At 45.2% G+C, this 24,621-nt stretch overlaps 1 protein-coding gene across 1 annotated transcript in view; it reads left to right on the plus strand.

Moving 5' to 3' along the window:
• The first annotated feature begins 2,134 nt into the window (after nucleotides 1–2,134).
• LOC135460668 (guanine nucleotide-binding protein G(q) subunit alpha-like) overlaps nucleotides 2,135–24,621 on the plus strand; it is a 49,245-nt gene continuing 26,758 nt past the window's right edge. Inside the window, exons 1-3 of the mRNA XM_064737572.1 lie at nucleotides 2,135–2,184; nucleotides 4,591–4,719; nucleotides 5,681–5,810. Coding sequence (XP_064593642.1) covers nucleotides 2,135–2,184; nucleotides 4,591–4,719; nucleotides 5,681–5,810 — 309 coding nt within the window. The remainder of the gene's footprint in view (nucleotides 2,185–4,590; nucleotides 4,720–5,680; nucleotides 5,811–24,621) is intronic.

Genomic DNA, 24,621 nt, shown 5'->3' on the forward strand with positions numbered 1-24,621 from the left:
CAGATGGCCGAGTTGTCAGAGCTGTTGTGGAGACGACACACTTCCCACACGATCAGTGGGTGCTTGCCCACCTTCGGGGCGAAGGCCACCCATGGGTCTCGTTCCCATGCTTTCATGGCCAAAGCCACCCAGGGACCTCGCCCCCAGGGGGCTGTTCTTGGTATTCCTGAGGTGCAGGTGGGTTTGATTGAGCCATTGGCTGGGCGACAAAGTTGGTCATTCCCTGAGAGGGTGGTGGTGGGCATGAGAGCCCTGTGCCCCATTGGGGGTTGCTGTAGCTGGGCCGCTGCATGTTCCAGGTGGGAGGAGGCTGGATACGGCCCGGCTGCCCCCTCCCTCTCCCGTTTCCCTGAGGCCTGGATCTGCATTCCTTAGATAAATGCCCCTTCCTTCCACATGCCCAGCATGGTCCCCTAAGTCTCCCCTCGCATGGTAGAGCAGCTGCTGGTAGGCGTCCTGGCTGGGGGCAGTTTACTGCCACGTGGCCTGCCTGGCCACGCTTAAGGCATGCCATCACACTGGTTATTGCAGTGTGAACTGCTGCTTGGATGGGAGCTAGGTGTTCTTCCTTTGCAACATGTCTGATCATGGCAGCAACATTGGATCCAGGTGGCAGTTTTCTTAAGATGTCCTTGGTGGCTGAGTTGCATTGCTGGCGTAGGCACTCTGCCAGCACAGGACCCTTCGCCTCTGAGGGTAATGCAGAGGAATCTAATGCTGCCTGAAGACGGTCCACAAACTGAGTGAAGCTCTCACTCTCACTCTGTTTTATACTGGACCATGGGGAGCGTTTGGCTATTATTTTGGAAGCAACACGGATAGCTTCTCGGGCAGCACGGGTTGTTGTCATAACCTCATGGGCCCGCAGGCCCTCAGCCTGCGCCTGGGGGGTGATCGTAGTGGGGTCTGTGCCCATTAGCCTCTGTATGCTGGAGCTGTGCAGTGGATGGTCAGCTCCGGCTACCAAAGCTAGCTGCTTTATACAGTTGTCCTCCCACTCCTGTTTAAAAACGATCATCCCTGCCCCATCAAAAATCATCCAGCAAGTCTACTTAATATCAAAAGGTAGCATGTCATCCCCTCCAAAAATGCTGTCAATGAGTGTGGAAACCATGGCAGAATTAATCCCCCTGTCTGCAATCGCTTTAATAATTGCCTGTACGTCTTTCGGATTTACAGAGGAGTAGGTCCTTTTGTTTCCGCCTGCCCCCCCTCACGGACCGGAAACACCAGAGTGGCAGACGGAGCCCACTCCGCGCACGCTATTTTTATTTTCCGCCAGTCTGTAAGTGGGGTTCGATCTTTCTCTGATAACCCCTTCACCCATGCAGGAGCGCTCTGGCTAGTGACCTTATATGCCGCTGCTCTCTTTCTGTTAAAACTAGAATCCAAGTCGGAACCCCCCGATCCCCTCTCGAGCTCAGAGCTCGAGTCCAAGTCTGAGCCGGAAGTCGACTAGCCGGATGTTTCCGGGCTGCTCTGCCGTTTTCTCGGGCTCCGACCCCGCCCCTTCTTGCATGGGTCGGGCCGTTTCCTCCCCCTGGGGTCCCCCCGCCTCCTGCTGGGGGAGGTGCTTGCCCTATAAGGACCTAATGTGAACTGAGCGCTCTGATTGGTCTTACGCTCCTCCGCGGGGGCTGCCCCTTCTCCCCGCTCACCCGCACATGCGTTGTTAAGCAAGCAGTCGGCATTTCTGCCCCCCGCCTCCTCCTTTCCGTCCTGCACCCTCGCGTCGGCGCCATTTTCAAACGCATAAGGTGGGGGGGCTTTTTTATCTATCCCTGTGGGGTCCGACAATCCGGCCGCTTCTCTCGCCTCCTCTGCGAGCCCCTGCCAAAACGCCCGCGCGTGTTCCCCCCCCCTCTGATGCTAAATCGGTCTGCTCGGGGGAATCCGGCTTTCGCGGTTCCGTGCAGCCGATCTGATCAAAGTCCTCCGTGGTCTGCATTGCCGCGCCCACCCCCACCTGCGGCATGGCTAATAAACAAGTCCACGCGGCTTTCCAGGTTTCTTGCTCTTGCCGAGGTTTTTGCAGAGCCTGGATAACTCTGCCCCACGATTTTTGGGCTTTCCCTGAGCCTGAGGACATAGTTTCCTCGGCCAGAGCTTTTGTACAATTATCCCAAACCCCCGGATGGAGGATATCCACTGGGCTTTCTGTAGCCCCAAGCTTAATCAGTCTCGGTAATGCAAGACATAGGTCTTTAAGCTTACACTCAATACTCCATTGCGCATGCATCTGACTTACGACCTTCGCTATTGGAATAAAAATCCCAATATAACCAGTTAGATTGTGCCTGGGTCAGTGTGACCCTCGCTGCTGAGCCAAAGGCGGCTTCTGTGGTGTTTTACCCCAGAGATACCTTGGCTGCTGGAGATTGCAGTGGGGCACTGGTGCAAGTCCAGGCTTGTCAGGAACTCCGTTTACCTGAGGAGAGAGAGCTTCTAGCTATGGTGAAGAGAAGAAAGGAGAGGATTCTGCTGGAGGGTTGCCAGATGTTTATTCCATGGTTACAGAGGTCTGAACCGGGGCAACTGCTGCTAACAGAATGCCGGCCACATGGTCTCATTAACCTTTTGAGCTCTGGGGGAGGGGACAGGTGAGCTACCAACCAGGTGAAAGGGGCAGGGTCTCAAGGGACTAGGGACACCTATACGGGCCAATGTCCCCCAGCCTGAGGAGCATCCTTTGAAATTGACGAACCACACGACGCCTTGCTGGTATGTTAGCCTGATTGACAGGGCACACTCAGCAAGGGGCGAGGGGGAAGGGAGAAGGGATAGGCACACCTGGGAAGGGACCCGGAAGTTTAAAACAGGACATTGCAACACACTGCAACACTTCGCTATGGCTTCCATGGTCCACGCAGGTCCGGGGGCTGTGCAGCCGCCGGTCCCCTGTCCAGGCGAAATCCCTGAACCCCGGGCGCTGATCGTCTCCTGGGTTTTCGGCACCAGATGTTGCCTTCAAGACGTGGCGAACTGGTTCTAAGTCCGGCACAGTGGCCCAAAGCCCAGGGTCAGTCGGTCCATATGCTCCTGACACCAATGTGGTGGACAGCAAATGGCGTTTATTGAGGGGTCACAAGGGTTTTTATGGCTTGGGCAGTCAGTGTCATTTCCTTCTGCTCACGTCCACCTGGGTGAGGCCAGGCACGGAGCAACGGTCTGACTGCAGCGTGGGGGGTGTCCTATCTAACCATACAGACCGAGATTCTTCCGTATGCTTGCCCCTGACTCTCCACAAGAGGGATGTGCTGAGCTCTTCTCCTTGGAATCCACTCACAGGGTGTGTAGGAATGGTTCAAAGCTGCATCAGGGGAGGTCCAGATAAGGAAGCATTTATTTACTGAGAGGGTGATCAAACACTAGAAGAGGCTTCCTAGTGAGGTGGCTGATGCCCCAAGCCTGTCAGTGTTTAAGAGGCAATGCCCTTAATAATATGCTTTCAGTTTTGGCCAGCAGTGAAGACGTCAGGCAGTTGGACTACATGATTGTTGTAGGTCTCTTCCAACTGGAACTATTCCATACTTTTCTAAAAAAATAAAAATCTAAATGTTCTGTATTATTGTAATAGCTATGATAATATTTGAAAATTGTGTGTGCTGGTAGTGTGCATTTAGGTCATAATAGTATTCCAGTAATCTTTTCCTTTCATGTAAATATCCACTTTTATTAATTTCTACTTTCCATATTCCTGCTCAGCATTTTGAAATGGTCTGTCAACCTAATAAGTTACTTTAAAAAAATTATGCCATTACCCCATTCCTTCTAATGGAAAATGTGTATGCAGTTCTAGAAAAATAAAAGTATACTCTTACATGGTTAATACAAAAGTCATTTTAATGGTATTGAGCATGTCTGATGATTTGTTCTACTGGCATTTTGGGAAGATTGTACATGAGTAAAGAGAAACAATTAATTGCTGCTATATTCTAAAATATTCAGATGTTGTACAAAGCAGTGGGTGCAGTAGAGCAGAAATACTCTGATGACAATCCCTATGATACACACGCTTACCCACTGATGATTTTTAAAAAAATTATTTATATTATTTTGAATCAGAGGGAACATGAGCTTTAAAGAGAAATATATGGAGATTTTATTGATTTTAGCGTTTTGAATGAAATTTTGTATTGCTGATGCAGACAAAGCTTTCAGACTGATTGTCAGAAACATGTTTAATTCCCTCTAAGTTGATAAAATAATCGAAAGTTATATCCACTGCGAGCAACTAAGTACGATGCAGCAGCTCACTCCCCTGCTTTTCTCTTTCCCAGTGGGATAGGGAGGAGAATTGGGGGGAAAAAAAGTAAAACTCATGTGTTCAGATAAGACCAGTTTAATGAAACAAAGTAACATATAATAACAATAATAATGATAATAGCAATAATTATAATAAAAATGAGAGAGAGACTGGAGCACTCCTTTTAATTTCCTTTCCTCTTTTATGTCATTATTGCTTTTTTTTCCTGTTGTACTTCTTCCTATCCCACACCTCATTTCTTTTCCTAAGACTACCTTTCTCTTTTCCTCAGTGACATTATGGTCTCACTGTCTTACATTCCTGTTGTTTCTTCCCATCTATAGTTACCTTAACGACTTGGACCGCATAGCAGATTCAGCCTACCTGCCAACTCAGCAAGATGTGCTTAGAGTTCGAGTCCCAACAACAGGGATCATTGAATACCCATTTGACTTACAAAGCGTCATTTTCAGGTAGAAAAAAGTTTAACACCCGTTTGTTTTGTTTATTTTGTTTCCTTTTACATTAGTAATACCATGTATAAGATATTGGTCAAATATACAAATGAGTCAATGTTTTTTTAAATTTGAGCTTGCTGTTAATTTTATTTTCATGTTTTTGTCCATATATGATTAGCAGCTGTTGTTAAAGGTGTAAAGAGAATGAGAGACAGATTTGTCTTTTTCTGAAGGTAGTTATTATTGATAGAAAATATGGAAGTAATTTTTCAATAAAATTAGTACAAATGTACTATTATTAATAATTATGAAATGGAAAGGTACCACTTCTGTACTTGATTTTTATAGAGAAGTGATATTTTGCAAATGTAATGCCATTCTTACAATTTTCCCCACAGCTCATTTTGAGGGCAAATACAATTGCTAAAGAATAACTATGCAGTTACAAGTACAAGTTAGACACCTGAGTGTCTAGTTACATTGAGATCCATAATAAATTTGGAGTACACTCTGCCAGCAAATTTGAGTTTCTATTTTGGCTAGTAACAACTTCAGTAAAACAGATTATATACTATTTATACTCTTAAAATTGGGCAGCCTTGACAAGTTTGGAATTTTGACTGGCAATTTCTTGGGAGAATGGCAGGCCACCAACTTAATTCCGTGGATGCATTTCTGCTGAATATGCAGAGCATACATTCTAGAATTGTGACTCAAAATCATAAGTGTTTAGAATAACAGAAATTTGAGGGCTTTGAGACACATAATAATTTAAATTCAGAAAGCAGATCAAACTAAAAAGCAAATAGGATAACTTATTTACAACACATTCCATTAGTCTTTAATATGAATGATAACAGTTTTAAGAAGAAGAAAATTGTTTTCAATTAAATTCTTGAATTCAGTGTTTCATGTGTTTGCATTTTTATCTGCAAAGGTATTTGTGGAGTTGATGCGATCATTGTTAATTTTGCAGAATGGTGGATGTAGGAGGCCAACGATCGGAAAGAAGAAAATGGATACATTGCTTTGAAAATGTCACATCTATCATGTTTCTAGTAGCTCTTAGTGAATATGATCAAGTGCTTGTGGAGTCTGACAATGAGGTAAGCAAGCATTAGCATAAATCACCAGTTTTAAAGAAAAAAAAACCCAAAATTAATTTTAAATTTTATGTGAAAATTGATTAAAACACAAATTTGTAGAGAGTTTTGGTATGTGTGTTTTTACATGTATATTTGGATATTAATTTTTTTTGACCAGTAAAGTTTAATGATAGATTGAATACTTCATACTAAGCAGCAAAACAAAAGGTTGCTAGTCCTTTTAAGACGCTTTCAAAGCAGGCTGGCTTGTTTTCCAAATATCTACCAGCAGTTGTATGCAACTGCATGGAATGAAATGAGAAGTTCTTCATGGATTAAGATGCTAATCTTTAAATAATATGACACAAACTAATCTCTTCCATGGAAGGTCAGTGGAACCCATCTATTTTGTGTTAAAGGTGGAATAGCTGACGGTAATGTTCTTATTGTAGCTATTTGCATGGTTAATGTTGTGCAGCAAAGCCATAAAAATACAATGGGAATGAAAACAAAATTCATATATTCTTTGCTCGAACAGACCCTATAGTAGTAAACTTCATTCCATTGACTTAAAGTATAGGATTTATATTGGCTTATATATCCTACTTCTGTTTCTATTTCAAAAGATAACAGAAGTAAAAAACTCATGGGTGGTGATACATGAACTAGGTAGGAAAAGTGCAGGAGTACCCAGTGTTATGTACACAATTTTAAAAAGTAGGGGGGAAATTTAATGTTTGGACTTTTTCTTTCATAAAGACTATTCCCATTATTCATCAAACTTACATGAGTTACTCACCAACACTGTTCTATGCAAGTTTTTAGCAATCATTTACAAAATTTAGGTGAAAAAAAGAAAACATTTTGTTGTTCTTCATGACTGTATATATATGTTGATTTCATTATTTAAGAGAAGGGTTGATATTCCAAGGTAAAACATGTCCTGGGGCAGTCATGATTGTATTCTCAACTTTTTCGATATTAATTTTTTTCAAGAAAGACTAGGAGTTCTGAGAGCTTTTAAATTTATACTTTTCCCATGAAAGAAAGAAATCTCATTACAGTCTTTATATCATCAGACATCTCCTTAAAAAGTACAGATGTTACAAAGAAAAAAAAATCAGTTGCTTATACAGTGAATATATCTTCTCATTAATTTTTTGTATTTTTTTTAACTTGGAAGGTATCAGAATGCTTTTATTTTGTTTTGTAAGGCATATATTTGATGTTGTGGTCCAAACAGTAATGGAGTCTGGTAATACATCATAAAACAAAGCTTTATTGAGAAAGAAAGATGAACAAAAATTCCCCCATATAGCAACTCACCCAATCACCAATAGTGAGTACAGGATCATAAGCAATGCCATGGCTCTGGTGGACTGCCAGGGACATTTGATGTCAGGGTCATCTGGCAGAAACAGCCAATCATGCAAATGCATTTTAAATGTGGAAAAGAGTTTTGACAATGTAGGTCGGGGGCAGAGTGTTGGCAGACTTTCTAAGATAACAGTATTGGTAAAGGGACAGGGTGTCAGAAGGCAAGATGTCACTTCCACCCTGTGATTCTCTCAAATCATCATTTGACATGGAGTTATAGGCAAGGGTTTTTTTGATGGGTTGTTAGTTATATAATAATCTAGGTGAGGTTGGTGTTCCAACACCTACAGGGTATGTTATACAGTCAGAGGTTGAAAGGTGGTGTATCACAAGACAGGTACTGTAGAATCACCTCTATCAAGTATCAGTTGTGCAGGCATCTGGAGGTGATTACTGTTATGAATGGAGAGGAGAGCTTAAAAAAGTCCTGCCTTTGACTCAGATTTCTGGCAGTAGCTCTGTTGGGGGGAGGCCCGCACCCCAGATCCCTCTTGCTCGTGTGTTCTTAATCATAGCTGAGTCAGTATATTACAAAATGAATAATTTATTTACTAGACACAAATTTAACAGATATATGACTTTTACAGATTACTTCCTACACAGGATAAACAAAAGAAACACTACTAGTAGATAAACAATAGAGTGCACAAGTGAGTTACCTATTATTACAGCTAGCGAAGAAATAGTATAGATTAGGATTCAATGTATTTTACCATCCAATTTCTGATGGGGCACACATATGATCCTTTCCTCTGTTTCCAGAAAAGTAACCACAAAGATGTGTCCAAGTTTTGAGAAGTCCTACGCATTTCCAGGGAGTGTGTAGGAGACTTCTACCTCCGTGAAAATTTGTGTAGCTTTTATAGTTGTTAAAGTAGTGCCTTTCAGTGCAGGATTCCTGGCTTATCTCTCTACATCTTGCTCTCAAGGCAAGGGATATTTATTATCAGCTGGGGATCTCACCTCCCTCAGTAATTCATGTGAGGGGAGAGAATGTCCAGAGCTATGCACCAGCTGATGGATAGAGAAGATAAGCAGATAAGTTTTTTTGTGGTAGAGAGGGGATGTCCTGCCACAATTGCTACTGCATTTTCCCAGTTGCTGTGAGAGGCTGTGAAAAAGATTACAACCAGCTTTTGTTTATATCTAGTGGCCCCAACCCCAGTCAGGGAGTGGCTTGACATGATTGGAAAATGTTTTATAACACAGTCCACAACCCCATACACTGATATGAAACAAAACATAAATAATGACAAATTAGATAATTTCAAAAAGCACAGCCAAAATATTTTGACAGATGCCCTGAGATATGGGAACTAAGAGGTAAGCCATGACCACAATTTGCCAATTTCCCAATGAATATCTTCAGTTGCTAGCATAGATTTTGGCTGACACAGACACAGCAAGTAGTATTTACTAATGTGCAAATCCCACTTTGTCAAGTACTCTGAAGCTAGTGGTTTTGAACAGTAGTCTGTGGTACTTGAGCAACTTCTTGCTGCAGTGCTTGGATGGCATAAATTGGTACATTTTCTATATTTTCCAGAGTAGCAGAGAACTTAATGATTGCTTTCTCCAGCTCAGAGACCCCTAGACAAGGAAGTTCAGGGAAGCTGGTGAAATATCCATGCTCATTCTACTAAAGGGTTAAAACCACACCAGTGTCACAGGGCATCAGGATATTTATGGACATGGGTCCTGAAGAGGTTTACTTCAACATGCATTGCAGGCATGATTAGTCTGGGTGCGTAGACCTCCTCTCTCTCCATGGGAGCATTGTCATGGCACAGCTGCTGCACAGCCAGTATAGGCCAGGGGCACCTATTTTGATAAGGTCACAGCAGCAAGTGGTGTCTTTCAGGCAATTGTCAATATTGGCATTGTAGGTTTGCATGGTGTAAGATGAATCCTGTTGCATAGTTTGTTATTGTTCATGGGACAGATGATAGCCCTTAAAGTTTTGGAGGGCATAGAATTCTGATCCATGATTTACCAAAGTGGCAGTCAGTAGTCAGTTTTTGAGAGACTAGCCTAAATAGAGTAATATCTAACAAAGATTTTTCATGCACAGCCCCACAATTCCACCAATACCAGCATTCCTACCGCAGGAAAACCTTGATTCACAGATGCAGTATGCTATGTACAAATCCAAGAATCAGTTCCCTTCCTGACATTCACCATCAGCTGAGAGAATTAGCAAGTTAGGATACCAACCGACAAGGTTCTGGTGTACCTCTTGGGGAAGAGTAGCTTGAAAGATGCTCTGCAAAAAAGGACCTGGGGGTGTTGGTCAACAGTTGGCTGAATATGGGCCAGAAGTGTACCCAGGTGGCCAAGAAGGCCAATGTCATCCTGGCTTGTGTCAGTGTCATGGTTTAAATCCAGCCAGCAACCAAGCCCCATGCAGCCACTCTCTCACTCCCCCACCAGTGGCATCTGGGAGAGAATCAGAAGGGTAAAAGCCAGAAAACTCATGGGTTGAGATAAAGACAGTTTAATAGAGAAAGCAAAAGCCATGCACACAAGTAAAGCAAAACAAGGAATTAACTGCTTCCCGTGGGCTGGCAGATGTTCAGCCATCTCCAGGAGAGCAGGGCCCCATCACACATAATGGTTACTTGGGAAGACAAATGCCATCACTCCAAATATCCCCCCCTTTCTCCTTCTTCCTCCCACTTTATATACTGAGAATGATGTCATATGGTCTGGAATATCCATTTAGTCAATTTGGGCCACCTGTCCTGGCTGTGTCTCCTCCCAACCTACCATGCACCCCCAACTTCCTTGCCAGCATGGCAATACAAAAGCAGAAAAGGCCTTGGCTCTGTGTGTGCCCTGCTCAGCAACAGCAAAAACATCTCTATATTATCAACCCTGTGTTCAGCACAAATCCAAAACACAGCCCCATACCAGCCACTGGGAAGAAAATTACCTCTAGTCCAGCCAAAACCGTCACAATCAGAAATAGCAGGGCCAGCAGGACTAGGGCAGTGATCATTCTCCTGTACTTGGCACTGGTGAGGCTGCACCTTGAGTACTGCATGCAGTTTTGAGCCCCTCACAACAAGAAAGACACCGAGGTGCTGGAGCGTGTCCAGAAAAGGGCAATGAAGCTAGTGAAGGGTCTGGAACCAAAGTCTTATGAGGAGCTGCTGAGGGAGCTGGGGATGTTTAGTTTGGACAAAAGGAGGCTCAGATGAGAACATATTGCTCTCTACAGCTACCTGGAATGAGGTCGTAGGGAGGTGGATATCAGTCTGTTGTCCCATGTAAAAAGCAATAGAACAAGAGGAAATGGCCTGAAGTTGCACCAGGGGAGGTTTAGATTTGACATTAGGGAAAAAATTATACATCAAAGGGGTTGTCAAGCATTGGAACATCGTACCAAGAAAAGTGGTTGAGTCAGCATCTCTGGCAGTATTTAAAAGATGTATAGGCATGGTGCTTAAGGACATGGTTTAGTGGTGGACTTGACAGTGCTGGGTTACTGGTTGGACTTTATGATCTTTGAGGTCTTTTCCAATCTAAATGATTCTATGACCGTCCTTAAGAACAGTATCTACAGCATATTCAAAAGAGGGGCATGCTAGGAATAACCAACAAGAGTACAAGTAAAACAACTACAGTAAACAGCAATATAGCAGGAGGATTTTTCCAGATTGTTGTGGTTGAGATGAAGACAGTTTAATAGGTAAAGCAAAAGCTGTGCACACCAGCAAAGCAAAATAAGAAATTCATTCACTACTTCCCATTGATGGGCATATGTTTAGCCATTTCCAGAAAAGCAGGGTTCCATCATGTGTTAACAGTTACTTGGGAAGACAAATGTCATAACACTGAATGTTCCCCATCCCTCTCCCCTCATCCTTCCCACATATTCTGTCCACCTCAGCCTACTTACTGGCAGGGCAGTGTGAGAAGCAGAATAGGCCATGATGCTGAAAAAGCACTGTTCAGAAATAACTGTTGTCAGCACTGTTTTGGTCACAAATCCAAAACAGCACCATATGAGCTGCTATGAAGAAAATTAACTCTATCCCAGCCAGAACCAGTACACATATCAGTCTGTACATCCAGGATGGTCCAGTAATTGGGCTGAGTGAATGGCTCCTTATTGGAATATGAATCCAAATATTACCAGTTAGATTGTGCCTGGGCCAGTCTGACCCTTGCTGCTAGGCCAAAGGCGGCAACTGTGGTGTATCACCCCAGAGACACCTTTAGCTTGGTGGAGGTTGCAGCTGGGCAGCTGAACAAGTCCAGGCTTGTTAGGAACTCCGTTTATCTCAGGAGGGAAGGCTTCAGGCGAATGGTGAGGAAGAAGGAGACGGATTCTGCCGGAGAGTTATATCCAGAGCTTTATTCCATGGTCACAGAGGTCTGAATCTTGGCAACAGCTCCAACAGAATACTGACCGCATGGCTTGATTCGGCTTTTAAGCTCAGGGACAGGGGAAGGGGAGGGACAGGTGAGCTACCAACTAGGTGGGAGGGGCAGGGTCTCAGGGTAGGCCAATGACCTCTGGGTATAGGGGCATCTTTTGAACTTGACCAACCACACGACGGCCTTCCTGGAATGTTAAGCCTGATTGACAGGACTCACTCAGCAAGGGGGCGAGTGGGAAGGGAGAGAGGTATAGACACACCTGGGGAAGGGGCCCAGAAGTTTAAAAGAGGATATTACAACACACGGCAACATCTCCCCCTAGTTTTGTTTAAAAAGAAGAGGACTGTGTTTATGGTGCAGAATGATTGCCAAACCATGGTTGGTAAATCAGTTCTTCCTCTACAGGAGGGTCAGTGTTTTCCACTGAGGCTTCCAGGTCATCCATTGGAGCACTAAGGGCTTCCAAATGGTAGACCTCAGGAGGGGGAGATGAGCTTGAAATTAACTTGAGAACTATGCATTTGATTAGTCCAAAAAATAATGCTAACAACTACAATAACTATAACTAAAATAAACAGCACTAAAACCACAGTTTTCAAAATAGATCCCAACCAGCCCGAGAGTCCCCAGCCTTTCAACAGTCCATTCAGCCCGTTGTCAGTTTCTCTGTTGATGTCTGAGAGCTTTTGCCAGGGTAGTCCATACGTGGTTTGGACTGAGGGACTATGCAGGAGATTGCAGGTGGGATGATCACGAGTAGGACGAGAAGCAGGCTCGGTCTCATGGCATCTCGAGGCTACACACGAACAGTGGGATCTAAACTGGTACAAGAACTTGAAACAAACATATATTACAAACTATTCCAGATAGGAGGCTTAAATGGAATTTCCTCCAGAGAACGCGTGCGGCGTTTTCTTCTCCAGGCAGCGTGAGCAACCTGGAGCGCTTCTGTAGATTTCTCTGAGACTTTGGGAACATAGGGCTTTATCCATTTGGAAGGAACTCACCTTAAACCAGAGGGGGTGGACACACAGGCGTATCCACGTCCCCAAGTAACCAATTTGTAAGGTCCCACCATTTCCCAAGTCTCAGGGTCCTTTACTAAAACAGGAGGTTTTTCTTTCATCAACTTGTGACTGCTCCCCCCAAAGTGGCGTAGGATGGGTGGGTTCAGGCTGTTAAAAGAACAATTCAGAAAACTGATTGTGAATAGCGCCCTGGATAACCGGATGTGGGGAGGTTCTACATTCAGAACCTGTTGTTGCTGGTCCAGGACTCTTTTAATATCACAGCGAGTTCTTTCTACAATGGCTTGACCTGTAGGGGAGTAGGGGATGCCAGTTTTGTGCTCTACTCCCCATTGCTGCAGGAAGCTCCCGAATTCCTTGGATTTATAAGCAGGCCCATTATCAGTTTTCAGCTCCATGGGGATGCCCATGAAAGAAAAAGCCTGTAAGAGGTGCTTAATAGCATCAATAGATGATTCTCCTGTGTGGGCAGAAGCATAGACCGCTCCAGAAAAGGTATCTACACTAACGTGAACGTATTTCTGCCGTCCAAAAGACTGTATGTGTGTTACATCCGTTTGCCACAGTTCACAACTGTTCAGTCCCCTTGGGTTTGCTCCCGTACTCACTGTAGGGAGTGCATGTTGTTGGCAATTTGGGCATGTGGCCACAACCGCTTTGGCCTGTTCTCGAGTGATGTTAAACTGACGAACCAGGCCAGGTGCATTTTGGTGGAAAAGCTGGTGGCTGATTTTTGCCTGTTCAAAAACATTTGGGAGAGTGGCCATCACTGCAGGTGCAGCAAGAGCATCTGCCCTTCTGTTGCCTTCAGCGATAAACCCTGGCAAGTCAGTGTGTGACCTGACATGCATCACATAAAATGGTTTCTCTTGGTGAGTGACTAACTTTACCAGTTTTGAGAGCAATTCGAAAAGCGTGATGTTAGACACTTCTTGCATAATTGCTTGATCTGCCCTGTATACTACTCCTGCCACATATGCAGAGTCTGTAATCAGATTAAATGGTTCTGAGAACCTTTCAAAAGCCCGAACAACTGCAGCCAATTCAGCAACTTGAGGTGAACCTTCCACCTCAGCAATGTCCGTCTCCCACTGCTGGGTTTGAGGATCCTTCCAAGTCATAACGGACTTGTGGGACCTCCCGGACGCGTCTGTAAAGACAGTTAGAGCCTTTTTTAAAGGTCTTCTACATTGAGCACTTCTCAGTTTCAAAGTGAATTGAACATCTTGTTCGAAAAATTTGTGAGCGGGCCGCGCTACTGAAATTTGTCCATAGTAGGAATCCAGAGCAAACTGCAACACTTCATTTTCTTGAAACAATTGTTCCAGTATTTTCATAGTATTTTGACCTGATTTTAACTCAACTGGAATGTGAATGCACTTAAAATCACATCCTGCTAACTCCCTGATCCGGGTCCTTGCTTTCCGGATCAGTTCCGCTAACAGCTCCTGAGGCTTTGTCAGTTTCTTGGACCTTTTGTGACTGAGGAAAACCCATTCTATGATCAAGAGAGAGTCCCTCTGGTCCTGGTCCTTTTTTGGTGTCTCCTTTGCCTTAGGTGTTTGTTTTTCCTCCCACTGGAAAATAATTCCATGGAGGTAGGGCAACTTACCTAGGATGATAAATTTGAATGGCAGATCAGGCCGGCATCGGTGGGCCTGTCTTGTGGACATTGCAATCTGAACCTTTTCTAGAGCTTTCCGTGCCTCTGGGGTAATAGACCTAGGAGCACCTGGGTCCTCTCTCCCTTTCAATAAATTGAAAAGAGGGGCAAGGTCTTCGTTAGTCAGACCAAGTCATGGCCTTACCCAATTCAAAGACCCACACAACTTGTGGACATCCGCAAGGGTCTTGATCCTTGGATTGATTTCTAGTTTTTGAGGAACAATGGTCCTATTTCCAATTTCTAATCCCAAATATTTCCAAGGTGGCATCTTTTGAATTTTCATTTCCTGGAGCTCGAGCCCTGCAACAATCAATACATCGATCGTTCGGTCAAGCGCATGTGTGAGTAAATCATCATTGGGGGCACACACAAGGATATCACCCATATAATGATAGATGATGGCCTTCTCTGCGGCTGCACGCACTGGGGAAAGCAGGGAAGAGACATACCACTGGCAGATAGCTGGAGATACCTTTAATCCCTGAGGAAGAACGGTCCAATGGTACCTTTTCATAGGAGCTTCTAAATTGATAGAAGGGACTGAGAATGCCAAATGCGGTGCATTGTCAGGGTGCAATGGGATTTGGAAAAAACAATCTTTAATATCAATAACAGCTAATTTCCAATCTTGGGGAAGCATTGTTGGGGATGGCATACCAGGTTGAGGAGAACCCATATCTTCAATTACATTATTAATTTGTCGGAGGTCACAGAGGAGTCGCCACCTCTTTTTGTCAGCTTTTTGGATGACAAACACTGGAGAGTTCCATGGGGACATGGTCTCCACAATGTGGCCCTTTTTTAGTTGCTCTTCCACTAGTTCCTCAAGCACCTTTATTTTTTGTTTACTCAGTGGCCACTGTTTCATGTCAACTGGTTTGTCTGTTTTCCACTTCAGTTTTTGGATGGGGCGCTGTTGTTCAATGACTGCTGTACAAAAATGCTGTGGAGAGTCTGGAATATCAATTGTGACACCCCACTGGGCCATTAAATCTCTCCCTAACAAAGGTTCCGAATAATCTAACACAAATGGACGGATATTTGCCAATTGTCCGTTTGGACTCTCGAATTGAATAATGCTTTTGGATTGTCTTGCCAATTGCAGACCTCCTACACCTCGAAGGTGACCGGTAACATTTTGCAAAGGCCAATGTGCAGGCCAGTCTTGTACTGGAATCACTGTGCAGTCTGCACCTGTGTCTACAAGCATCTCAATGCGTTTTGACTCCCTACCCTCACTGACATTGCATCATAATTTGGGTTTGTCTTTCCCAATAACTTGGACCCGGGCGACTGTGGGCCCTTGTTTTTCAGTACTTTCAGGTAAAGACGGCACAGGGATAGCTTGTGCAACAATTTGTCCCTTGGGAAGAAACAGGGGTGGGTGGAAACAGTGCAGCCTGAGAACGAATTGCTCAGGATCAGATATTGTCATTCCTGGAGCAATTTCAATCTCTTGCGGTGTGTGTTTGGTGTCCCCAATGACGATGTACTTACAACGAATTCGGTTCCAAGTACCCTTCTGTTCAGGATTGACAGAGACAAAATGCCAGTCAGTGTCCTTCAGGTGGAGTGACTCTGTCAGCTGCAACCTGTAAGGCTCATTGACAGAAGAAGTGGTTAACACAGGATCACCTAAATCATAACAAATTTTATTTTGTTTCACTTTCAACAGTGGACCAGCAGACTTGGTCTTTGAAGCACCTGCTTCACTTACATAAATATTAATATTATCGCGCGCTTGATTTGTTTTGCTACCCTTATTCCCTTGGCCTACTCTTTTTGTGTCTGCACGCCTGGCAGGCCGGCGCTCCCTTTTCAGTTTTTTTGTTGTTGTTGACCCCCAGGGAGGGCTTATACTTCTCCTCCCCTGCCATTTCTAAATTCATCAAATTGCAGTTTCAGGGGGCACTGGTTACTCCAGTGCCCTAGGTTATTACAAAGCAGGCATGGTTTTGTGGGCTCAACCATTGCTGGTCTCCGCTGCTGCCCAGGGTACTGCTGTGCTGAGGGAAAGGGCGCAGAGCTGGCAACGGCGACATGCTGAGGTGGTCTTGGCAGCAGCCTTTGTCTTGTGTCTTCAGCCACACTCATCAGAGGCACTTTCCTGTTACAGACTAGAAGCATATCTTTTAGTGTAGGGGGAGGTTCTATAGGAAGGCTCAGGATTGCCGCTCGACACTGTTCATTTGCATTTGTAAATGCCATTTCCTCTAAAACCACTTCTCTAGCATTCTCTTTTTTAACTTGTATTTCAATGGCTCTAGTTAACATTTCTACAAATTTCAAAAAAGGCTCTTATTGTAGCTGTTTAATTTTACTATAGGGCTCAAAAGGCCCCTCAGTTTGGAGGGAAAAGAATGCTTTTTCAGCTGCTTCTTTTACTTTCTCGAGTGTATCTGCAGGAATTGCAGTAGCTTGGATTAAGGGTGAAGACCACTGGCCCTCACCACAGAGGTGCTCGATGGTGATAGGGTTACCCCTGTTGTCTTTCACTGTGTTTGGATCAGCATGCATGCCTGGGAGAGCGTCTTCTAGCAGTTGTTTCCATGCTAATTCCCATAATTTGAATTCCGTGGAGGTCATGAGACAGGAAAAAAGCTGTTTTAAATCATTTGGGATCACCACAGTCCTACTCAGTTCGGAATTTAAAAGGCCACGGAAATATGGACTGTGTGGACCATATTCTTTATGAGATTTACAGATCTCTTTAATCAATTGTCGTCCTAAAGAACTCCAATTAGCAGTTGGAGCTGTCCCCCCCTGTGCTGCAGGCTGAAATGTAACAAGAGCTAGTGACAACATGGGATTATGCATTGGGTCTGATGTTCCCTGCTCTGTATCCCTTGAATCAGAAGCATTGGGATAACAGATACAGGTTGGGGGACAGGCAGTGGGTGTGTCCCCACCGTGGGAACCAGGGGAGGGGGCGGGGACGCAATGGGAACAGGGGGCAGGGTCAAGGGGCTGGCAGGGGGCGGGGACGTCTGATGACACCTCCTGGGAGGAGTAGAGGGGCCGAGCTGAGGGTACTGCAGGAAAGGGGGGGGGGGGGGGGAAGGGGTCACAAGGAACAGGAGGGGAGGGGGATGGGGATGGAATTTTGGAATGCTTAAGAGGATTTTGGGAAGAAGAAGACCAGGTTTGGGAAGATGCCACATGGCATCCACCATCTTGTGGACCCCCTAGGGACTGGGGGCCATTTTGGGCATCACTGCTCTCTGGAAACCTGACACGTGCTCTGGGTTTTAGAGTAGGGGACACAGGGGATTGGGAAAGGTTCCACACAGCCTGGACAGGGCAACTCAGGCATTTTAGCAAACTCTGGGAATCGACTTCCCAATGAGTGTGCTCTCTTTAAAATACCAAGTTTTGGGGTAAGAGTTTTAGGGGTTTTTGAGCTAGGAGAGGGAGAAACAGGGAGAACAGAGGTACATGGCTTGGTATTTGACTTTTTCTCAATTTCCCATTGTTTGAGCAAGGCTGTTTGAATTTGTAAACTCCAAAACACAAATTTAGCTGAGGGTGCCTTGCCAGACTGCCCTAAGGTTATCAATTCATTCCCAACTTTATCCCAGAATTGAATATTGTGGATTTCTTCAGGGGACATTTGTGGGAAGTGTAGAAAGAGCTATCTTATAAACTGTTTCAATTTTCCTTTTGAGAACTTCACATTACTACTGACTAAAATGCTAACAATATGATAATACACTCCTTTTTGTACAATGCTGAGTTTCGAACTGATTTGTGGAGAAAAGAAGAAACCTCACAACTTTGTAAAAGTTGTAAAGCCCGGTATGCTTTTATTACCACGCGCGCCGGACGCAAGCCTCCCCAAAAGGCATGCGTACCCCCGGAGACTTCGAGTCTTCTTTTTATCCCCCTTCCAAATGCATATGCATACAGTTTCACAATAAGTTCATACATATTCATCTTGCATGACACTTAGCACTAATTCTTCTTTATCGGAGGAATTCCTAGGTCGGGGGCAGATTGACCTCGTGGTTTTTTTCTGTTTTTCTTTCTCTGTCTCCTTGTTGTCTCTGGAATGTGGCCTCTCCTTCAGCTTTGGCTCTACAGACCCTTCACCTCTTCCAGGCACTTCACCTAGTTCAGGATGGATCCCTACTCTGTCTCAGAATCCATGTTAGATCTAAAAGGCAAAGTACAAAATCCCACCTGACCAAAAACAAAGCCAAAATCAGCTACTGATTTCTAAAAAAACCACAGATAGGAAGGCAATAACGAACAGACAAAAGCTTTACAATGCAGCTGTATATACTGCTTTTAAAATTCCCAGGCAGCAGCTGCAGGGAGCTGGAACACGCCCTGCCGAGCCGAGGCAGAAACAAAGCCTCCCCCGCCGTGGAATGCAGCCCCCCAGCAGGGCTGAGAGAGGAGCCTCCCCAGCACCACGTGGCAAGCCGATACCGGGGCCCCCACACCGCGTGTGCAGAGCCCCCCCCACCCCGTGCCGAGAGAGATCCCCCAGCCACGTGTAGAGAGCCCCCCTCCCCCGCACAGAGAGAGAGAACGCTGCGCTGCTGAGCCGGGGGGAAGGGAAGAGAGCAATCCCGCTCCGGCGCGAATTCTAAAAGAGAGCAACACATGCCGCAGAACGCTAAAGCCTAGAACGCAATGGATTCCCTCTGTGGCGCTGCGCAGCCAAAATGCAAAGGCAAAAAAAGAACAGAACTCGCAGCAGAGTCTGTTTTTTGAGCTTCTGCTCCACCGTGAGCAGAGATACTCACCTGAAATTGAAGCTGTAGCTGGCAAGGTCCAGGCAGGCAGGTCTCCTCACCGGAGCAGGACCCCTCTATGGGCAGGAGAGGCTACCATGTTCTTCCTCTGGAAAATCTGCTCACCATAAAGGAGCTGGGCTTTCCAGAGGCGCCGAACAGTCCACAAAACTTCTTTCTGGGATTAATCCCAAAGTCTCTAACTGAGAGCATTGCAACCAAGGCTCTTTCAGCTGGATGCATGGCAGCCGAAGCTTGCCCGAGGTACTGAGAGTCCTTCTGGGGCTGCAGAGTCGCTTTGCCCACCCAGAGACGCCAAATATTGGAATATGAATCCCAATATTACCAGTTAGATTGTGCCTGGGCCACTCTGACCCTTGCTGCTAGGCCAAAGGCGGCAACTGTGGTGTATCACCCCAGAGACACCTTTAGCTTGGTGGAGGTTGCAGCTGGGCAGCTGAACAAGTCCAGGCTTGTTAGGAACTACGTTTATGTCAGGAGGGAAGGCTTCAGGCTAATGGTGAGGAAGAAGGAGATGGATTCTGCCGGAGAGTTATATCCAGAGCTTTATTCCATGGTCACAGAGGTCTGAATCTTGGCAACAGCTCCAACAGAATACTGACCACATGGCTTGATTCAGCTTTTAAGCTCAGGGACAGGGGAAGGGGAGGGACAGGGGAAGGGGAGGGACAGGTGAGCTACCAACCAGGTGGGAGGGGCAGGGTCTCAGGGGAGGATGACACCCAGACAGGCCAATGACCTCTGGGCATAGGGGCATCTTTTGATCTTGACCAACCACACGACGGCCTTCCTGTAATGTTAAGCCTGATTGACAGGACTCACTCAGCAAGGAGGCGAGGGGGAAGGGAGAGAGGTATAGGCACACCTGGGGAAGGGGCCCGGAAGTTTAAAACAGGCTATTACAATACACTGCAACAGCTCCTGTCTCATTATGGATCTTATCACTGCCAGAAATGCAAAATCATTTTTATGACAGACCAAAGAGGCAGTATGTGGATCCAATGACTGCCAACCTGTCAGCCTCAATTCCATGCCTTGGAAAATGATAGAACAGAACCTCTGAGAAGCTATGCTAAGGCACATGGAAGACAGGGAGGTGATTCGAGAGAGCCAGCATGGCTTCACTAAGGGCAAGTCCTGTCTGACCAACTCAGTGGCCTTCTGTGATGGAGTGACTACAGCAGTGGACAAGAGAATAGCTACAGATGTCATCTATCTGAAGTTCTGTAATGCTTTTGACAGTGCCCCACAACATCCTTCTCCCTAAATTGGAGATACATGGATTTGATGGCTCATTTATTTGTTGGATGAGGAATTGGCTAGATGGTTGCATCCAGAAGGTAGTGGTGAACAGCTTGATGTCCAGATATAGACCAGTGACAACTGGTGTCCCTCAGGGGCTGTATTGGGACCAGTGCTGTTTAATATCTTCACTAATCATATAGACAAAGGGATGGAGTGCAACCTCAGCAAGTTTGCAGATGACAAAGCTCTGTGGTGAGGAACGGGATGCCATCCAGAGGGACCTGGACAAGCTCAAGAACTGGGACCATATAAACCTCATGAAGTTCATCAAGGCCAAATGCAAGGGCCTGCACCTGGTTTGGAGCAAATATAAGGCCCCAAAAGCTCACTTGATGAGCCTCTTAAAAGGGCTTACAGTTTTTCATGCACTCTGTGTAAGATGTACGGAAAAAATACTGACAAAATATCCTCAAAAGGCCAAAACAGCAACAAAAATATTTACTGGCAACATCAGAAAATCAGAGAACTTTGTCAAAAGTTTAGAGTAGCATTCAATCAGCATAAAACATTTCACAAAACATTAACTTAGTCCATTCGATGCAGCAGACTCCAAGCCCATTGGATTTTAAGTTACTCAAAACTCTGAGAAGAAGGAATTAGAAGAAGAAGGAGAAAGAGAGAAAGACAGAGAAGATATAGAAAATAACAAGTATAGCTTCCCCTCCTGGTTCCAGTGGTGTTCAACTGATAGAAATCCCAAGAGGAGGTAGAGTTAAGACATATGCTTAACTCCTATGAAAGTCTGTCAGCCACTGAGAAGCCTTGAGCCAGCTCCAGCTGCACATTTCTGTACATTAACTATTCACAAATTTTTGTCTTTAGCCTTTTCACTCTCTATAGCTATCTGAAAGGTGGTTGTAGTCAGATGGGTGTTGGTCTCTTTTTCCAGGCAACAACTGACAGAATGAGAGGACAGAGTCTTAAGCTGCACCAAGGGAAATTTAGGCTGGATGTTAGGAAAAAGTTTTTTATGGAAAGAGTGATAAAGTACTGGAATCATCTGCCAGGGGAGGTGGTGAAGTCACCATCGCTGGATGTGTTTAAAAAAAGATTGGATGTGGCACTCAGTGCCATGATTTATTTCAGATGGTATTAGGGCATGGGTGGATCTTGATGATCTTCAAGATCTCTTCCAATATAGTGATTCTGTGATTTTCCATTGCAGCTGAAATAGGCTTTTGCTGAAAGCAATTTTGTGAGGTAGTGATTTGCGGAGAAAGGAAGAAACCTCACAACTTGTAAAAGTTGTAAAGCCCAGTATGCCTTTATTACGACGCGCGCCGGACGCAAGCCTCCCCAAAAGGCATGCGTACCCCCGGAGACTTCGAGTCCTCTTTTTATCCCCCTTCCAAATGCATATGCATACAGTTTCAAAATAAGTTCATACATATTCATTCCGCGCGACATTTAGCACTAATTCTTCTTTATCGGAGGAATTCCTAGGCCGGGGGCAGATTTACCTCGTGGTTTTTCTGTTTTTCTTTCTCTGTCTCCTTGTTGTCTCTGGAATGCGGCCTCTCCTTCAGCTTTAGCTCCACAGACCCTTCACCTCTCCCAGACACTTCACCTAGTTCAGGATGGACCCTTACTCTTTCTCAGTAGAGCTGGCTCATAAAATCAGAGCTAGAAATTGAACGAGGTATTAAATATTGCCTGCTCCCCACTGCTCCTGTCCTCTCTGCAGAGCCATACTGTCTTGCTTGGTTTTGGCAAGGCTTCCTTCACATTGCATCTAAGGTCAGATCCCCAATAGAGGCCTTTCCCTATATTCCTTGTTATCCCATCTGTATTTCTAGAACTAGTTCATATTTCTTCAGCTGTACAAACAGGTAGTTAATGTGTTTGTGGGAAACAGTTTTCCCTTGGAGATTAGTTTAGCACTGGAAAAGGGAACCCATGGAGGTGGTGAAATCTCCATTCTTGGAGGACTTACCTAGACAAAGCAATGACTGACTTGGCCTTGTGTTGCTAATAACTATACTTGAGTGAAAGGCTGGACTAGATGGACTTCAGAGGGTAATTTCAGCTCACACTTCTGATATAATATTCTACTGTTATTTCAGTGATATTTCAGTGGGATATGTGTGAGTACTTACATATGTTTACATTTCAATAGATTAATTATTTGACCATTGGTTGTTCAGTGGTAGCTAATGGTCTCAGCAATGCATCAGTATACTTGCTACAGTCATGCTCTTTATGTTCTCTTAGGTTATAAAAGTAACTGCTCTCATCTAACTGTGGTGTTTTACCATTGATAAACCTAACCCTTACTCTGAAGCTACCCATGTAGTCAAACTCTACATTGGGTAGGACCAGTGGTATTGTATGATAAATCTGATTCTGGAAATAAACTGTAAATTCCTGCTCCTAATGTTATAATGAGTAATTTATGGTGAAATGAAAGGAAAATTCTCCAAATGTAAGTGCCCCAGTATTGGAATAAGTATCCCAATATAACCAGTTAGATGGTGCCTAGGCCAGTTCTGACCTTCGCTGCTGGGCCAGAGGCAGCGCTGCGGTGTTTAACCGCAGAGATACCTTGGCTGGCGGCAGAGTGCAGCGGGGCACAAGACAGGACTCCGTTCTCCTCAGGAGAGAGCTTCTGGCGATGGTGGAGAGAAAGGGAATGGATTCTGCTAGAAGGTAGCCAGATGTTTATTCCATGAGTACAGATACGTCTGCACTGGGCCACTGCTGGTAACAGAATAAAGCTGCATGGTCTCATTCACATTTTAAGCTCAGGACAGGGGAAGGGGAGGGGACAGGTGAGTCACCAACCAGGTGAAGGGGCAGGGTCTCAAGGTACTAGGGACACCTATCACACGACGCCTTGCTGGTATGTTAGCCTGATTGACAGGGCACACTCAGTGAGGGGCGAGGGGGAAGGGAGAAGGTAAAACAGGATATTGCAACACACCACAACATCTCCCCCTAGTTTTGTTTAAAAAGAAGAGGGCTGTGTTTATGGTGCAGAATGATTCTACTGAGGCTTCCAGGTCATCCACTGGAGCACTGAGGGCTTCCAAATGGTAGACTTCAGGAGGGGGAGATGAGTTTGAGATTAACTTGAGAGCCATGCGTCTGATTACTCCAAAAACAATGCTAAAAACTACAATAACTACAACTAAAATAAACAGCACTAAATTTACAGTTTTCAGAATAGATCCCAACCAGCCCGAGAGTCCCCAGCCATTGAAAAGTCCATTCAGCTCGTTGTCAGTTTCTCTGTTGATGTCTGAGAGCCTTTGTCAAGGTAGTCCATACGTGGTTTGGGCTGCGGTACTATGTAGGAGATTGCAGGTGGGATGATCACGAGTAGGACGAGAAGCAGGCTCGGTCTCATGACGTCTCGAGGCTACACACGAACAGTGGGATCTAAACTGGTACAAAAACTTGAGACAAACATATATTACAAACTATTCCAGATAGGAGGCTTAAATGGAATTTCCTCCAGAGAACGTGCGCGGCGTTTTCTTCTCCAGGCAGCGTGAGCAACCTGGGGTGCTTCTGCAGATTTCTCTGAGACTTTGGGAACATAGGGCTTTACCCATTTGGAAGGAACCCACCTTAAACCAGAGGGGGTGGACACACAGGCGTATCCACGTCCCCAAGTAACCAATTTGTAAGGTCCCACCATTTTCCAAGTCTCAGGGTCCTTTACTAAAACTGGAGGTTTTTCTTTCATCAACCTGTGACTGTTCCCCCCAAAGTGGCGTAGGATGGGTGGGTTCAGGCTGTCAAAAGAACAATTCAGAAAATTGATTGTGAATAGTGCCCTGGATAACCGGATGTGGGGAGGTTCTACCTTCAGAACCTGTTGTTGCTGGTCCAGGACCCTTTTAATATCACGGTGAGTTCTTTCTACAATGGCTTGACCTGTAGGGGAGAAGGGGATGCCAGTTTTGTGCTCTACTCCCCATTGCTGCAGGAAGCTCCCGAATTCCTTGGATTTATAAGCAGGCCCATTATCAGTTTTCAGCTCCTTGGGGATGCCCATGAAAGAAAAAGCCTGTAAGAGGTGCTTAATAGCATCAATAGATGACTCTCCTGTGTGGGCAGAAGCATAGACCGCTCCAGAAAAGGTATCTACACTAACATGAACATATTTCTGCCGTCCAAAAGCCTGTATGTGTGTTACATCTGTTTGCCACAGTTCACAACTGTTCAGCCCCCTTGGGTTTGCTCCCGTACTCACTGTAGGGAGTGCATGTTGTTGGCAATTTGGGCACGTGGCCACAATCGCTTTGGCCTGTTCTCGAGTGATGTTAAACTGACGAACCAGGCCAGGTGCATTTTGGTGGAAAAGC

This window comes from Zonotrichia leucophrys, unplaced genomic scaffold (genome assembly GCF_028769735.1).
Source record: "Zonotrichia leucophrys gambelii isolate GWCS_2022_RI unplaced genomic scaffold, RI_Zleu_2.0 Scaffold_84_193343, whole genome shotgun sequence".
NCBI lineage: Eukaryota > Metazoa > Chordata > Aves > Passeriformes > Passerellidae > Zonotrichia > Zonotrichia leucophrys.